The following is an 18795-nucleotide window of genomic DNA, read 5'->3' as shown; positions in this document are numbered from 1 at the left end:
GTTTTGTGAAATTTGTCTGTGAAGCCATCGGGTCCAGGGCTTTTGTGTGCTGGGAGATTTTTGATTACTGTTTCAATTTCCTTCTTTGTTATTGGTCTGCTGAGACTTTCTACTTCTTCTTGATTCAGTTTTGAAAGGTTATATCTTTCTAGAAATTTGTTCATTTCTTCTACGCTGTGAAATTTCTTGCCATATAGTTGTTTGTAGTAATTTCTGACAATTTTTTGTATTTCTTTGGTATCAGTCATGATTTCTCCTTTTTCGTTTCTGATTTTCTTTATTTGGATCTTCTCTCTTTTCTTGATGAGTCTGGCTAAAAGCTTATCGATTTTGTTTATTTTTTCGAAGAACCAGCTCCTAGTTTTGTTGATCTTTTGAATTGTTCATTTGATGTCTATGTCATTTAATTGTGCTCTGATGTTGATGATTTCCTTCCTTCTTCTTGCCCTAGGCTTTGTTTGTTGTTGTTGATCTACTTCTTGTAGCTTTATGGTTATGTTTTTTATTTGAGATTCTTCTAGCCTTTTCAGATATGCCTGTATTGCTATGAACTTCCCTCTTAGGACTGCTTTTGCTGTGTCCCATAGGTTTTGGGCTGCTGTGTATTCATTATTAGTTTCCAGATATTTCTTGATTTCTTCTTTAATGTCATTATTAATGCATTCATTATTTAATAGCATGTTATTCATTCTCCATGAGTTCGGATGTCTTTGACTTTTTTCTTTGAGGTTGATTTCTAGTTTCATGGCATGGTGGTCTGAAAAGATGCTTGATATAATTTCAATTCTCTTGAATTTATGTCCTATCATGTGGTCTATCTTTGAAAATGTCCCATGTGCATTTGAAAAGAATGCATATTTTGCTTCTTTGGTGTGAAAAGTATAATCAGTTAAGTCCATGTGGTTTAGTGTGTTGTTCAATGCCTGTATATCCTTGGTGTTCCTTTGCTTCGAAAATCTGTCTATTGTTGATAATGGAGTGTAAAAATTTCCTACTATGAGTGTGTTGCTATTAATATCTTTCTTGAGGTCTTCTAGTATTTTCTTTATGTATGTGGGTGCTCCTATGTTGGGTGCATATATGTTTATCAGTGTTATATGCTTTTAATGGATTGTTCCCTTCACTATTATGAAATGACCTTCTTTGTCTCTTTTTATGACCCTTCCCTTGAAATCCGTTTTTTCTGATATGAGGACTGCTACCCCAGCTTTTTGTCTTCATATCTGTGTGCTTGGAATACTTTTTTATATCCCGTTACTTTTAGTCTGTGTAAATCTTTTGTTTTGAGATTTGTTTCTTGTAAACAGCAAATATGTGGGTCCTGTTTTTGTATTCATTTCACTACTTTATGTTTTTTAACTGGAGCATTTAATCCATTCGCATTTAAGGTTATTATTGACATGTATTTATTCATTTCCTTTTGTACCTGTGTTCTTCTCCTTCTCTCTCTCTCTTTTTTTTTTTTTTTTTTTTTTCCTTTTCTTAAAGCATTCCCTTTAGCATCTCTTGCAATGCTGGTTTGGTGGAGATGTATTCTTTTAGTCTTCCTTTGTCTGAGAAACTCCTGATTTCACCTTCCATTTTGAAGAAGAACCTTGCTGTGCAGAGTATTCTTGGTTGTAGGCCTTTGTTTTTCATTGCTTGAAATATTTTTTTGCCATTCCCTTCTGCCTTGTAATGTTTCTGTTGAGGAGCCTTATTGGAGCTCCCTTGTATGTTATTTGCTGTTTTTCTCTTGCTGCTTTTAGGATTCTCTGTCTTTGAATGTTTCCATTTTAATTATGATGTACCTTGGAATGGTCCTTTTGTAGTTCCTCTTCATTGGGACTCTCTGTGCTTCTTGGACTTGCATGACTTTTTCTCTCATCACTTAGGAAAATTTTCTGACATTACTTCTACTATCAGCTTCTCTATCCCTTGTTCTTCTTCTTCTCCCTCTTTTATTCCAATGATCCGGATATTATTTTTTCTCATGCTATCCTGTAATTCCCTTATATCTTTTTCATATCTTTCAATCTTTTTTCATTTTATTATATTGCTTGGAAATTTTTTTCTACATTGTTCTCTAACTCACTGATCTGATCCTCTGCTTCATTTAGCCTGTTTTTGATTGATTCTACTATGTTTTTCAGTTCAGAGGTTGTATTTTTCATTTCTTCCTGGTTCTTATTAATAGTTCCTATGTCCTTTTTTATGCTGGTGTAGTTTTTTGTAAGTTCCCTGTAATTTTCTAGGAGCTGTTGTTAACTTCCTTGGAGGTCGTCGTAATTATTTTTGAGGTTGTTGAGTACATTGAGCTTCTTCACCACCATTGTTTTGAATTCCATGTCTGACATTTAGGTTATGTCTATTCCATCTACCTCTCTTTCTGTGGATTCCTCTTTTCTTTTCATTGAGAGGCTGTTTCTGTGTCTTACCATGTTGGATTCTTCTTGTTTGTTTTTGTTTTTTGGATTTGTCTGCTTTGCCTTCCCACTTTTGTGGTATGAGATTCTTTATAAGAGATCTGGGGGTTTAGGTGGTGCAGTCTCTTTGATCTCCTGAGCTTGATGTTCTTGGGATACCCTTTATGTCATTTCTTTATGCTGTCTGGTTATATTTCAGATGCTCTTTGGTTGGATCGTCCCTCTGGCTAGTTAATTGAGGGTCAATCTGCCCACTTTGTCTTGAGTTCTTTTGTGGAGATGCTGTTAAAAACATAAACACACAGCCCAGGCAGGAAGCCCACACCCTCAAAAATATCCCCCATCCTCTATCCTGCTATCGGCAGCAAATGAGCCAGTATTAATATAAATGTAGAGAGGTTAGGGCTTTTATACTATAGAAAGAATAGATAAGAGTTGTTTTTAATGAAGAAAGAGATGATTTTTGAGAGGGGGGATGGTAGAGTAATAATAGTAGTAAGTAGTGTAAAGACTATGCAAGACAGTGGGTAATATTTACATTGCATGTTAATAATAAAAAGATGGAAGAATGCAGAATATAGTAAGAAAATGGAATTGTATAGTATTAGATTTATATTGTACTTATATGCTATATATTTAGTGTCAAAGTGAGGCTAAACAAAATAGACAAACAAACAATTGAAGAGGAAGGATGAGAGGGAGAGATGGTATGAAACAAATTAAAGAGATAGCTTTTAAAATATTTAAAAATATAAAAGTAAAAATTAAAACTAAAATTAAAATAAAAATGAGAAACAAAAAATTAAAATTAAATATAATACAAATAAAATAACTAAAATAAAAATAAAAATTAAAAATAAGTTTTTACTCAGTTCAACCTTTGTGTGTAGCCTTCTTTTTCTGGATCCACAGCTGGTCTATTGAGGCGGGCCAGAGGTTCCTGATCCTGGCTGCAGCTGTGTGTGCCTGCCTATGGGTCGCGGTAGCCTCGCGCTTGCTGGGTCACACGCCCAGGTAACACCTGCACACGCCGGCATTCATTTGGGGCCTGTTGGAGCCGGCTGGGGTGCCTGTGTACGCACACACGTGCACGCGCACTGTGGCCTGCGCGCTAGCCTCAAGACTGCTGAGCCGTGCCTCAGGAATTGATTTCTCGCCCCTTAGGGCGTGGCCCCAGACACTTGTTCACAGTAGAAGTGGGCATCTGTGAGTTGCAGCCACCTGCTGTTCTTGCACCCACTTGGGCCAGCACAAGTAGAGCTTGTGCAAGTGGGCTGTGCATTGGTTTAGCGCTTATTGAGGTGGGCCAGGGGTGTCTGCGCAGTCTACTGTGTGCCCAGTGGGTTGATTTTACACCTGTTTATGCGTTGATTTTATGCCTGTTGGGGTGGGTCTGAGGGGCACCTGGACGCAAGGCCAGTGACTTGGTTGTGCGCCTGGGCCAGCAGACAGAGGCACCTCCCTGTGCATGCTCGCACGACCCAAGGGGAAGGTTGGGGAGTGGGCGAGTGCACTTCTGTGCCTGCACTCCTCAAGAATCTCATCACCGCCAACCTCTCCTCCTCTCTCTGCAGCATACAAGAAAAAAATATAAAGGAAAAACACATTCTTACATACACAGCAGTACGCTGTTTCTTGTCTCTCAGCACCAGATGCCACCTGTCCCACTCCTGGCTCTGCCAGTGGGCAGAGATCCACTCTCCTCCTGATTCCTCTCTGGGGAAGCCTGTGGTCACTAAAAAGTCTTTGTGTACTTCCAGCCGCAGCTTGGGAACCCAATCCAGTCAGAAATCCCATCTTGTCCCTTTTTCCTCCGCTATCCTCACCAAACAGGTTGTTCCCAGATGGTCTTCTCTGATGCAGCAGTGCCAAGGCTCAACTCTTGCTAGTGTCCAGATTCTCGCTGAGATGTTCTGTCTGCAATTAGTCCAAACTACAGACAGGTCTCAGGAGCTAGAAATCGCAGTCTCCCCTCACTTCTCCGCCATCTTCTGAATTTTCTAATGGTTAACTTTCAACTTTTTCTTTTATTTTTCTAAATTTTACTAACTTCTTTTCAGTCAATATTTTCTACATCCTCTTGAGTCCTGAAAACCATTTTAAGTTAGAAAATATACTTCATTTTTAATCCATGTCTATTTTTTCTGGACTAAGTAACCCCGGTCTACTTTAGCCATTTTTTGTGTTTCTGAGAATACCACACTAAATATTTTCATATAATATATTCCAGGGGTGAATAGAAGACTGGTTTTATAGTCTAAGCTAAGATGTGGGTTCAACAGTACATACTTGCATCTGATTCAGAATATCTGTAGAATAACTTAAATTCTAGCAGAAAACTCATTTTTCTTTACCTGTGTGATAGAAATTTCTAATATCATGAGTGAGGCTTTCTAATAAACTACTACTAGGTTTTAGATTTCTTAGATATTGCTTATAGTGCTAGTCTTTCTACAGCTTGGTGATAGGTCCAAACACTACATATGTTATCACTTCAGACGTTTATGGTGTACTGATGGAAATTTATTTTTAATATTCCAGGTAAACATTCAGCCAAACCCACTGTAGATTTATAATAGCCCTGCTGAGTCTCCTTCCAACATAAATAGCAGGAAAAGCCTATTTCCCAGAATTCCTGGATTAGACTTTATGGTAAACTTTGCTGGGCTGGAATAAAAACCTGTTATCCATTGTGGCTTTTGTATTGTCTATCTAAGTTAAAACAAAAACTTATTGAGCTTTTTATTACTGATTAATTATTTTGACATATGCTGAATTTTGCAGTGGATTTTGGAGTGAGTGCCCAGGTAAGCAGAACTAATGGGAGGAGAAATAGCTTCATTGGGACACCATACTGGATGGCACCTGAGGTGATTGACTGTGACGAGGACCCAAGACGTTCCTATGATTACAGAGTAAGTGTGAGGATTCAGATACTGGGAATCAAAATTTGAAATGGACTTTTGACTAATGTTTATTTTTAAATGATAAAATAAAAAAATAAAAGGAGGCAGCTCCTCCTTTTACATTAAACTCTGATAGGAAATACTCTCCACTATTTCTATATATGGTTTGATTATATGCAGAAAAATAATATTTTCTAAATGTGTAGACAAGTTTTACTATTGGGAGTTATCCATATTTGAGGAAGAATGTCTCATTCATGTTGCTTGCAACTTCCTGATAAAATATCATATTATATGACTTTATATGAAAATTTAGCTTTCAGGGACAGGGAGCTTTGTAAACTTAAAAATGAATAAGTATAAAGTCATTTACTAATCCCCACGGTAACGTATCTCCAAAAGGAAAAGAAAAAAAGATTGCTCAGAGTAATTGAGAAAATCCTTGTCATGGTTCACCACCAAACCACAGAAAGTCAATAAATAGACAAATTAAGTAATAATTCATGTTATTTATTAAGAATTTCACTGAAGCTGCAATTTAGACAATATACATCTCTGTACACATTTCAAAAAGCTGATATGGACATAAAACTCTCCATTTGCTACATACTGTAAAAACAACACTCACTCTCAACATAAGTCATCCAAACAATTCACTGTGGTTTCATTGTGTTGAACATAGGACTGGATACTTGAAGTTGATTAATTCAAGTTTTATTTCTTTCCTCTTTCCCTTGAATGCCCTCTGCCTGATCCCCAAGGAGATCTATTGAAAGCTTAGTATATAGTCTAGTACTACCAGTAGCTGTGAAGGCTACAAAAACATAGTGTTCTTTATGTGGCTTACTGTAAAGACAATGCTTTATAGTTGTACAATTTTTTGCAGTCTTCTAAGGATTTTCACAGTATTAATCATTTATTTTTAATTTTAGCACCATCTAACTGAAAGAAAGCTTAAACTTAGACATAGTAATGAAGATAATTTTCTAGAGTATCCTTGAATATAATTTCCTAGAATTATAGTAATTCTATCCTCAATTTACCATATTCAAGGAACATCTTGGAGTGTATATCTATAACTTTATTAATATATATCGTATCGTATCGGCAGCCGTCCGTCTCGAGAGACGATGGTGTAGCTTCTTAAGAGTCTATCTGCACTGCCGAAAATGGCTGTGCAGTCCGACTCAGGAGTGACACGGTATCTGCCTCCTCCTGTGTTGAATCGACATCTTGCGATGACGCTGGAGTGTCCTCTCCAGTGAAGCTGAAGCTACAGAGCCTGGGCAGGGTGATATGGAGGGTCTGCTGTTGCCCATGCAGCAGACCCCCCCTCTCTTCGCAGCTGAAGGGTCCAAGGGAAAGACGGAGTCAATACAGCTTGGCTTCAGGTGCGCCGCAGGAGTTGCCGGTGTTGACTACAACGTCAAACCGCCTTAGGGACTCCGGCTCCGGATTTTCTGTCGGGGTTTACTCCCTTAGCCTTTCCCCTGAAGAGGTATGCTGCAAGGCAGCGGAGGTTTTTTGGAGTCAGAGTTTTCCTTCTCTGTTAATATATATACCAGTTCTATATGTGGATAGCATTATTATCTCTATTTTACACAGAGTAAAATTGAGGTAGGGAAAGTTAAATTGGTTATCTAAGACTGCACATTTAATAAGTAGATCTGTATGATAGGGATTTTTTTACAGTAAATTTATTTTGTTATTTCAGTTAAGGCAATAATAGCAATATATTCAAGATAATTCTCCTTACACTTAATCCCACCCCATATCAACTTGTGTAGAACAGTACAGGCCAGTCATAAGTTCAGATAATGTTTTCCTATAACATCGGTATATAATGAAACTCCATTATAGAAAGCCCATAAATTATTCTGGCATTGACCCTGCTGCCTCTCAGCCAGTGATTGTTTTGAGATTCTAAATGCTATGTTATTCATTTTAAGTAACTTTTTTTGGTCATCTTTTCCTTTGCAGAGTGATGTATGGTCCGTGGGAATCACTGCGATTGAGATGGCTGAAGGGGCTCCTCGTGAGTAAAGATATTTGATATTTGTTAAAAGTTAAGGAAAAGTGTTGTACAAATCTGCTACTTGTACCATTCAGCTTTTACTGGCTACAAAGGTGCCACACTATAAGCCAAACTTTAAATTGTGACCTCTTTGGTGATTACCAAATTCTCTAGTCAGAATGGCCAGATATGTCTATAAAAAGAGATTTTGTTTTTATCTCTTATTTTTCTTATTTTAGGATGATTTGAGTATTGTTACCATTTAGCTTCAATAGTAATTTGTCCTGACAGTTTTGATCAACCAGACTCTAAAGACATTTTGATAAATATTGACTGGTGGACTATTTAGGTTCTAAAACATTTACAGTCACACAATGTTATTACTTAAGACTATGACAGTTGAGAAAATCCTCCAGTGGTTGGTTGAAATTGAGCTAATCCTCAACAATAATGAAAAGCAAACATTTTTACCCACTTTGGAATCAGTCCAGCTTACTTTTGGTGACTTCCTTGCTCCTTTCAGCCACTCCAGTAACCTTAGTAGCACAGAAGGCTCCATTTCCTTCTACCCATAATTTAAATGGTCTATCAGCATCCTGTTTCAGGACACTGCTTTCTGGCAGGAAAGTGAAAATGGAGTGTGAACTTGGGTATGAATGATTAACAGCCATCTAATGTATGGTCATAAGAAGAGCATAATTGCTCTTCCAATTACCTAAACCCAAACTTGTACATGATAAACACATTCCTGGTATTGTTGGATGAGACATGAGAGAAATGCCTGGAGTGTGTGTTGGGAGTGGGGTGGGGATGGGATTGCTTTATTTCTACCTTTCCAAGCAGATCCTATCGGTTTCTATGTTCCTGAATGCTCACTCTGCACAATGTCCACACACCAAGCTTTATGAGCTTGGACTACCTTGTTGCTGTGTTTCAAGGCCAATGCAAGCATGTTCCAGGAGGTGAAATAGTGGTAATATAATTGTTAGTGTTCCTCGGGATATCATAGTAGGAGTGTGGATTAAAGATAGGATAGATGTGGAGATCAGGTTGCTGTTGCCTTTCCTCTAGTGTCCAAAACACACTGTATCTATGTTGGGTGAGGAAAAAGTAAATGATGGAGAAAATTATGTATGCTACATAGATAAAATCAACATGAAACTGGGAAGATGCATATTACTGTTCATCATTGCTTGATTATTTCTTTGTGAAACAAACATGCCTAGACAATGTTAGATTAAGCAGTAGTTTCCTCTTCTTCTTCCTACCTTCTTCCTCCTCTTCCTCCACGTCCCCATCTCCTCTTCTCCTCTCCTCCCACTTATACGAAGTCTGTTCAGAAGGTATCAACCCATGTAGAATGAAAATAGAGACATTTAATTGAAGAAGATACATGATACCAGAAACATTGTACATAGGACAATGACACCTTAGTCCCCACCAAAGTAGATACCTTGGGATCTCATACAGTTCTACCAATTGCCATCAGCTGCCCCATTGTATTTTCCTGAATCTCATCAATGGTCTGAAATAGACTCTCTTTCAAAGGTGATTTTAGTTTTGGGAAAAATAGAAAATTGATGGGCACAAAATCTGGCTGTAGGGGGACTGAGACACCTGGGTGATATGATGTTTCACAAAAAAAGCTGTGCACAAGATGTGATGCATGAGTGGGTGCATTGTTGTGATGAAGCTGCCAATAATCAGTTGCCCATTAGCTGTGGTCTGAATCATTTAAAATAGGTTCTGTGGAGAAATATTCAAACTTAGCACAAAAGTTGATGCAGGTTCACTGCCCTACTCAGTAATTTTGAATGTGATGTCCATACAGTACACATGCTCACTCAAAGGTATCTACTGCCCCCAATAACTAATACAATGAAGTTGTCATTGTTCATGCATGTGCATTCCAATCTACTCTCCTTGGCTGCCAGGTTACATCATGTCACATAAACCATACTTGTTATATTAACAATAGCTGGATTTTTTCCAAACAGACCTCTTATACAATATGGTATTTCATATGAGTACTGATGCATGTATTTGGTTAGGATTCATGGCTGCATCAAGTAGTACATTTTGTCTATATTGTTTCTTAGTGTTCCTCACCACGTCTTTTTAAAAATCTAGCTTCCTGCATCTTGTAAATTTATACTTCTTAGTTCACCATTTTTGTTTTCTTTTATTCTAAAGTATGAAATTATAAGATAAAAAGAGATAATGAGCAAACACAGAAGGAGTGTAAGGAAAAGTTTTGCCGAGAGTACACAAATGACAAACTTCTTACAAAAGACAAGTGAGGAGTAAAAGATTCTTAACTCTCAATGGGAGAAAACAGGATCAGCATTTCTGAATAAGTAATTGGAATGGTGCAACTTTTGGTTATGAGTAACTTGAAATAGCCACACTACTAAAGCTATTTTTATTTATTTTATTTCTTAAATTTTTTATTGTTTAATTACAGTTGTCCTAATGTTCCCCCCACCATTGCTCCCCCCTGCCCTGCCCACCGCCTGCTCCCACAGTCAACCTCCACTCTTGTCCATGTCCATGCGTCCTGTATACTTGTCCCTTGACTAAACCCTTCATTTTCTTTTCCCCCATCTCCCTCTCCCTCTCTCATGCTGTCAATTTGTTTCCTATTTCCATGTCTCTGGTTCTGTTTTGCTCATTTGTTTGTTTTGTTCATCAAGTTCCACTTGTTTTTCACCAGTCTCTTTTATTGCGCGGAGTATTAACTTTGTATGGAAATCATTGTCATCCATTTAATTGCAGAACCCCTTTAGGTTATAATTATCATAACTGTGATAATTGTCATATCTGTGATAATTGCCTCTGAGGTTCAGATAACAAAATTCCCTTCTTTATTTTGTGAGTCTCTCCTAAAGAAGTAAATAGAGAGGAAGAATAACTTATTATTGAAATGGTGCTACAGGGGCTCTCAGAGGAGAGAGAACTGGACCATTGTTCACCAAGACCTTCTTAAGTCTTTGGGTTCAGGGTAGGAATCCAAACAACGTGAAGACCTTAAAACCAAGGCCAGAACACTGCCAATAGTTGTTTAAATATCAGAATATTATAGGCTGATTAATATTGAATAGATGCAGTTCTCAGTTTCTTAGCTGTTAATTTGAAATGTAAACTGTTGCCTAGTAGAGAAGCAGGATAGGGTCGACAGTTTACTGCAACTCCCCTTCCTTGTCAGGCATCTACTTCAGCCAATTTGCCTTAATCTAAACTATGCATTACTCAATATTAGCATTTCCCTTGGCGTTGTAGAGATTACTTTTAATATTGTCGGTCATGCTTCTTTATAATCCTATTTGTATTTCTTGTAGTGTCCCTCTCTTACACACTGATAAATCATTACATTAGTGTCTCATGACTAAAATTTACTGCTGTCCCATCAGAAGAACCATCTCTTCAGTATTCAGAAGATTTTTTCAGATGTCAACACATTATAGGAACAAACCACATTATTTAATTGAATTCAAATTACTCACAGATTAATGTTTCGAACCCATCAAGAGATGTATTTTTAAAGGAGGTTTGCTATTTCAAAAAACTAATCTTCTAATGGTGAAAATGTAGGCAATGTTAAAACACATGTTGTAAAGGGGACACTTATTTGCATTTATAAAATTAGAGCATATAGGAAATCTCCACAATTCTTGTTTGGTATAACTTTTTTACCCACTTTATGTTCTATTCCTTAGTGGCCTTCTCATTTTCCTACTGAAAACCTACAGAGACTATGCCCTAACCCTTGACCCCTGAAGATGTTAGTTGACTGAATGATGCTCAATTATTAATAAATGACAGCTACTTAATTAATGTTGTACAAACTCATTTGCAATAAAATTAAAGGATAAAATATGATAACATACTGGACATAGTAAAGAAATGAAGACAGACAGATATGATCCTCATCTTTTGAGCCTGGGGCTCATATTCCCCTCAATTATAAACCTGCACTTTCTATTAACTTTTACCCATGTAATTGAAACAAAAACATAATCTTTGAACAATTGCCTTTATATCACTCTAACAAATTATTCTGGGGTTATTTTTTCTACTGCCATGAAAAGCCAGTTTGGCATTGTAGTTTTTATGGAGATGTATTTTGGAAAAGGAAGGATGACTTTAAATGAGCATTAATATCAAATTGTCCTCACATGAATGACACATTTATAGTGTTATGTAAAACTTACACTATGGCTTTCCTTTGGGAATTTTTTAAAATACGCTTTATTGATTATGTTGTTACAGTTGTCTCAATTTCTTTTCCTTTTGTTCCCCTCCATCCAGTGACAACTCTCACTCCAGTTGTCCCCCACCCCTTAGTCCACGCCCATTGGTTGTGCATATAGTTCTTCTCAACATCTTTCTGTCTACTCCACTCCCTCCTACTATGCTTCTTAATTCCTGTACAATCTCTCTCCCTTCCTCCCTTCCCTCTCCCTACTGATCTCTCCCCATAATGTTCCCCCCACGTATAATTATTTTCACACTCTCGTTGCCTACATAGTTTGCCTTTGTTTCAATTTCCTAGCTTCTGTTGGTTGTTGTGATACAGTTTTCATTTTAATGTTCATAGTTTTGATCCTCCTTCTCCTAAACAAGTCCCTTTAACATTCCATATAACAGTGGTTTGGATCTAATGAACTCCTTCAGTTTTACTTTGTCCTGGAAGCACTTTCTCTGCCCTTCTATTCTGAACGACAGCTCCACTGGATGGAGTAATCGTGGCTGTGGGTTTTTGCTTTTTATTACTTTGAATATCTCCTGCCAGTCCCTTCTTGCCTGCAGAGTTTCTTTTGAGAAATCAGCTGACAGTCTTATTGGGGCCCCTTTGTATGTAATTCTCTTCTTCTGTCTTACTGCTTTTAAGATTCTCTCTTTATCCTTAATTTTTGACATTTTGATTATAATGTGTTTTGGTGTGGTTCTCCCTGGGTCCAGTTTTTTTTTTTTTTTTTTTTGAAATCTCTGTGCTTTCTGGAGCTGTAAGTCTATTTTCTTCCCCAAGTTAGGGACGTTCTGCTTCATTATTTTTTCACATAATTTTTCAATTTCTAGTTCTTCTTCTTCACCTTCTGGCAACCCTGTGATTTGGATGTTGGCCCACTTATAGCTGTCCAATAAGTTTCTGCGCCTCTCCTTATTTTCCTCACTTCTCATTTTCACTTTCTGCACTGGTTGACTGTTTGTTCCTTCCCTAAGTTCCAATTTGTTGATTTGATCCCTTGTTTTCTTTCCCTCACCACTAGTTTCATATGTGTTTTTGTTTATTTCAGCAGGAATAGCCTTCATTCCTTCCCTGTCTTGTTTTAGATCTGCTGTTAGGCCTGTAAGCACTTTTATAAGCAAAGCTCCGAACTGAGCCTCAGAAAGATTTCCTATCTGCTGCTTCATTAGATTAGAAATTTGCTGTCTAGTCAGTTGCGTCATTGGGATCTCTATCATGATCTGTGCCATCCTAAACAGTTTTGTGTTTACCTTTGCTTCCTGGGCAGGGATGTCACACCTCCTACTCTATAGAGGGTGGAGCCCTGTGCACTCATCACAATCGGGCATTTTCTGCGGGAGTGGGGGTCCAAGATGGATTTCTGCCATTCAATCTCTACTGAGAGAGTGGGAGCTTCCTCCTCCATCCCCACCCCCACCGGGCCTCACAGTCCAAGGCAATGATCTACCTTCCCCAGCTTTGGAATTGCAAGCTGACGGGTCTGACCTGCGGCTGGAGGTGCTCCCCAGGAGCTTCTTGCCTCCCATTAAATATGGGTGTCTGTGCTTACTGCTGTCCTGCCACCATCACTGCTGCTGCTGCAGACAGCACAGCTTGACCTTTTCTCCCTGGTTTCACCCCTCCTACCTGTCTGGATGAGCACCACTTTTTTATAACTTTATATGCTGGACTTCCATTTATTTTCTGGAACTTCTGGTTATTGCTGGTTTTGCAGTAGTTGTATTCCTTCTTAATTGTGGAGGGAGATGGGGTGTGTCAGTCTAGGTCTCCATCTTGGCCAGAAGTCTCCCGTGTTTGTTTGCTTCCATGTCCAAGGGAGAGCTGTCGCTCTTACTATGTTGTAAGGGGTGAAGCCTTAGGTATTTGTTCAGTAACGGGTGACCTGTTTCACTACATTGTGGCGCTGTATGTGGGGGAGGGGTCTAAGAAAGAACAATGTCACTTGCCCAGCACTCGCCACTTTTCTAGGCACCTCTTCCACTCTGCACTGGACTGGCACCTCTCTAGCTGCTGCCCTGGCCATAGTTCCCAGAGTGGGTGGGTTTGCGGATGTTCTAGGTCCATGGGGGCCCTTTAAACAAGTGGACTCTGCTGAGAGACTGGCAGTTTCTGCCTCCACCACAACCCCCACTGGTTTGCACAGTCAGAAGCAATGAGGCTGGATTTTATCTGGTGCTGGAACAGTGAGCTGCATGGTCTTGTGAGGGGCTGGGAACGCTCCCCAGGTGTCTCTCCTGGCTTTTTAAAACATGTAACTGTGCTTTCCGCCGGCCTGCTACTGTTGCCACTGCTGCAGCCACCACACCGAGTCCTCTGCCCTGGCTCCGCCCCTCCTACCTGTCTGGATGAGTATTTATTCTTTATATCTTTGTTTGCTGGACCTCCATGTCATTTGTTTTTCCAGAACTTCTGGTTGTTTCTAGTTTTGAGGTAGTTGTATTCCTTCTTAGTTGTGGAGGGAGATGCAGCATGTCTGTCTACACCTCGATCTTGGCCGGAAGTCCTTGGGAATTTTTTGTACTGCCATTTTTCTCTAATCAAAGCACAAGAGAAAATAAGTAAAATTAGTTACATATTTAAATACTTATATGAAAGTGTCAAATTCTTGCCCTACTTGGTGTGCCTAAGTTGGATGGAGGTCATCCTGCAAGCTGAAAGGTCATCAGTTTGATTCCTAGTCAGGGCACATGCCTGGATTGTGGGTTCAGTCCCTGGTTGGGTGTGTATGAGAGGCAACTGATTGATATTTCTCTCTTACATCAATGTTTTTCTCCCTCCCTTTCTTCCTCCCTTCCCATTTCTCTAAAAGTAAATAAATAAAGTCTTTTTAAAAATGTGCAGGATTCTCAAACCAATGAGAAAATGAATTTATATGGCATATGTTAGAATAGGCTTTTCTTTGTAGTACTACATTTCTGAAAAAGGTAATAAAAATCCAGTCATTTGACAAAGACTTGAAGTGTCAAATAGTTAAATATTTATTATAATATTAATAGCTAATATTTATTAAGTGCCTGCTCTGTGCCAGAAACGTTTGCTTGTAGGTTGCCATTTAATCCTCACAGAAACTTTTTGAAGGAATATTTTATGTTTCTTGTTTTTCCAATGAAGGAAACAAAGCACAGATAAAGTAATTTTCCCAAGGTCACAAAAGCAGAGCTATGATCTGAACCCAGGTAATCTTATTCTAGAAAGTGTGTTTTTAGCAGTTAATTACACTATATCTACCTTTTCCTAGGACTTTCAACTTCCAAAACAGACTATTCTCATCTTTTTAGACTACTAAGTCATCTTTATACATTATTGACTGACTTTTTCAGTTTGTAATTACATATTTCGATTTTACAACTATAGACACCTGCAATAAAAAAATGCAGAAGAGTGCTTTGTCATGATTTTTGGTTTACTTTTATAGATATAAATCATCAATCACATATTTCAAAAACTTTAGTGTATTTATTACTGATTTGTCACAGCTGGCAGTAGTGAAGCTTTATGATCTGATATAAAGTACTGTTTGTGTTAAAATGAGGTCTCTCCTGAACTACATTTTTAAAATCTATTTATTCCTTAGTATCTATTAGACAATGAAATGTGAAAGGATACTTAGGATTCCCTCTGGTATGAAGAGTGTGCTCTGTAGTTTCCCTTTTCATTCATTCTAAACTTACCTATTTTCCTTTGCAGCACTGTGTAACCTTCAGCCCTTGGAAGCCCTCTTCGTTATTTTGCGGGAATCTGCTCCTAAAGTCAAATCCAGTGGATGGTAAAGCTGAATGACATAATCTCCCAAACACATTAACTTAATGTTTTTATGTAGCAAAAAAAGTTTTAATTCATTTGGTCAGTCCTGCTGATTATCCTTGTTGGACAATATTTTCTAAAATTCAATACATTAAAAGTGTTGAGTTTACATGACTAGTTTTTCTTAAGAACTAACTAGCCAACTAAAAATAAGGAATACCATCCAGAATATTATATCGTGACCTTACAGTCCTGGCATTGATAGCATGTCCAGTTGTTTCTCCAGTAATAGGATGGACCAATAAAAACCACTTATAACATGTCTCACTGTGCCTAGATAGGCAGTTAGTGATTATGATATGCAGCCCTGTTGTTTGACCCAATAAGATAAACATACACAGACCTAAAAATGAAGACTTGTTCTTCTCCCAGGGTTCTACAGACCAACTAAACTCAGGAACCCTTTTCAATGAAGCTTTTTAACCAGTACTTGACTCTGTTGCTTATTCTTAGTATATATTACTTATTCTGGTAGAAATGGTGACTGTAATTTGATTACTAACTTTCTCGCTTGTGATTTAATTTAAACTTCTCAAAGATACAGGCTTTCTGGACACATCTGTTTTTATGAGCCATTTAATAAAATTATTTTGTCTCAATAACACCATTTTTTGATCATTTATATCTATACATCTGTAGTTCAAAGTCCAAATACTCAAGTAAAACATCCAGGCTTCAAACTGTGACTGCCATGTGCTTACCTATCTAGCCCCATGGTCTGCATTTATCACATTAATCACTCAATTATAATTCCACCATTGACTTTTTACCATGTACAGACTACTAAACTCACTGAACTTTCTATTATTTGGGTAGAAAATGCCAATAGCTCTGATCTCTTCTGAGGTTTGAATGACATTGCTGTATAATTTATATTGCCAAGCTGCAGGGTATTTTGGCAATTTTTCAAGTCAGACAATTATAGTTAGAGACAACTGTCTCCACAAATAATGTCCTTCATAGTGGCATGTGGATGAACATGTGGGCGGGCATAGCAGATCTGAGAATGTTTGTTTTATCTATTTGATTCATGTCTTTTAGGTCCCGCAAGTTTCACAATTTCATGGAAAAGTGCATGATAAAAAACTTCCTATTTCGTCCAACTTCTGCAAATATGCTTCACCACCCATTTGTTCAGAATATAAAAAATGAAAGACATGTTGTTGAATCACTAAAGAAGCATCTTACTGGAATCATTAAAAAGAGACAGGAAAAAGGTAGAATATATGAACTTCCATTGAACTGTAATGAATATTCAGATGACAGTGGAACTTACTCATTTTTTCCAGGAAAATATATATTTTTAAAGAATTGGTTTGAAAGTAAAAATTCTGAGGCCCTTGGTACTTAGTTTTTCTATTAATGTACCATGTGCTCTTAATTTATTATCTCTGGCCAGTTACAACTGGCAAAGATTCGTATTTACAGAGACCTTGAAAGCATCAGGAAGAATTTTGCGATTGGCCAATTTTTTTTTTTTAAAACTCAGGGTGGAGGACTGGATGAAAGATGGTGAAGAGATTAACTAAAGAAAATGTATGCATGACTCATGAGCACACACTATATGGGGATTGCCTGAGGGAGGGGAGAGAGTGGGTCTGAATGGAGGTGGGTAAGGGAAAAAAAGCAGGAACAATTGTAATGGCATAAACAATTTTAAAAAAACTAACAAAGTGAATACAAGTATAAAACCTATATCTTACTGTTCTTTTTTTGTATGGCATTTTAATTAACTCCAGTGAGAGAAATGGCTTTGTAATTAACCATTTATTTATTTTTAATTATTTTTAATTGTTATTCCATTACAATTTTCCCCTGTTGCCCACACCTGCTCCCACTGTTTATTGACTTTTACTTTTGAAGTCTGTACACCATACAAAGTTCGTTTTACGTACTAATCTCCAACTATAAGATGTAATCAAAGGAACTAATTTATACAAATATATTAATGACAAAATGACAGGTTGCATTTTCATTAGATCCAAAGGAAATGACTTAGAAAGTTCTACTTTACAGGTCGTATGGCACATTTCATATTTAATCTGGGGCACCATAGACAAAGTTGAGAGTGGTGATAGAGTGGAAAAGGGAGAACTTGAAATATGCAGCAGACGTTCTCAAATTAGCTACAGGATTGATTACAGTGGAACTTCTTCCATTTGCTTGACTATATGTATCCTATTTTGGAGTGAGAAGTAGCATGAATTAAGTTATTTAGCCATGGTGGATAATTCATTGGATGAGCATTACAAAAGCCAGAGAGTCTCAAATGGGTGCTGAAAGACCCCATATATACTTGACTTGCTAATCTCCAGAGCTGCAAGTTTGCTAGATTGTTTCCTACAGGAAAAAATCATATTCATATGAAGATTAGATGGAAGATACAAATATAGTTGCCCTACACACTTTAATATAGGAAATGTACAAAAACTTATTTTGTTTGTATCTATATTTAAGTAGAGCACAGCTGACAAGAAAGAAGCTGAATTATTCCATGCATTGTGTGAAACCTAGAATTTAGATTTTTAAACTTATCCTTGAAAGGACCAAAGATCCTTATCCTCATTTTCAAATATCCTCTTTAAAATAACCAAAGATAGATGTGCGTCCAAGCTATAAAATCCTCACATCTGAAGTACACACCTATAAGGCATGCTTACTAACCATATAGAGTTTCTCTTGCCCCTTTCTCCCTATGCCTTTTCCAATTCTTTCTCTTTAGAATTGTAGCAATCAGATTGTTAAGTTTTCTTTCTTATTACCAGAGAAATTAGTCTGTATGGAATAGCTAGCTGCACTGTGCTGCAAAAAAAGGGCCTAATGACTTAGATATTGTCTACATCACCAACCAGGTGTGATTTGAAGGGTTACCTCCTTGTTGTTCTTTCAAATTAACTCAACATCCTGAGCAATAAAAGGTAAAAATTGAATAAGATGGATTACATTAATCTCTGCTGATCGCTATGAATTGTTTTTTTCTTTCATAAAAAGGAATACCTCTGATCTTTGAAAGAGAAGCTATTAAGGAGCAGTACATCATGAGAAGATTCAGGTGCGTTAGACAAATTACATATAGAATTTTATGTTAGCAGTTTGTGTAAGACAGTTAATTTCCATGCTGTTCAGTTGAATCATAATAACTTAATTTTATCTACAACAGATAACAGATCTCTATTTTCAAGAACTATTTGAATGGAAAAGTTGAGGAAAAAGTTTGATTACTATTAAAAGATTTCTTAATTTCTGTCAATAGTATGATCAAGTAGATTACCAGACTATTAATATTAATTATATTAGTAATACAAATAATATTTTAGACATTACAAGAATGATTCAAGAAAGATTTACTAAGAATATCTTTGATGAAGAAAATACTCATTTTTAAAAATAAAAGCATTTCCCCTGAATGGATTCACT

General features: G+C 37.4%; 1 protein-coding gene across 2 annotated transcripts in view; it reads left to right on the top strand.

Annotated features, from left to right (window-relative positions):
• Nucleotides 1–18795, top strand: part of NRK (Nik related kinase) — a 220249-nt gene that overhangs the window by 142577 nt on the left and 58877 nt on the right. For both annotated transcript variants that reach the window (XM_090264658.1, XM_090264657.1), the window contains exons 8-12: nucleotides 5190–5320; nucleotides 7292–7346; nucleotides 15262–15340; nucleotides 16420–16595; nucleotides 18370–18430. In XM_090264658.1, the coding sequence (XP_090120784.1) occupies nucleotides 5190–5320; nucleotides 7292–7346; nucleotides 15262–15340; nucleotides 16420–16595; nucleotides 18370–18430 (502 nt within the window). The remainder of the gene's footprint in view (nucleotides 1–5189; nucleotides 5321–7291; nucleotides 7347–15261; nucleotides 15341–16419; nucleotides 16596–18369; nucleotides 18431–18795) is intronic.

The sequence above is a fragment of the Furipterus horrens genome, unplaced genomic scaffold, assembly GCF_987537825.1.
Source record: "Furipterus horrens unplaced genomic scaffold, mFurHor1.1.pri manual_scaffold_17, whole genome shotgun sequence".
Classification (NCBI taxonomy): Eukaryota; Metazoa; Chordata; class Mammalia; order Chiroptera; family Furipteridae; genus Furipterus; species Furipterus horrens.
Note: the sequence above shows the minus strand (reverse complement) of the source record. Positions and strands in the feature narration are given on the sequence as shown.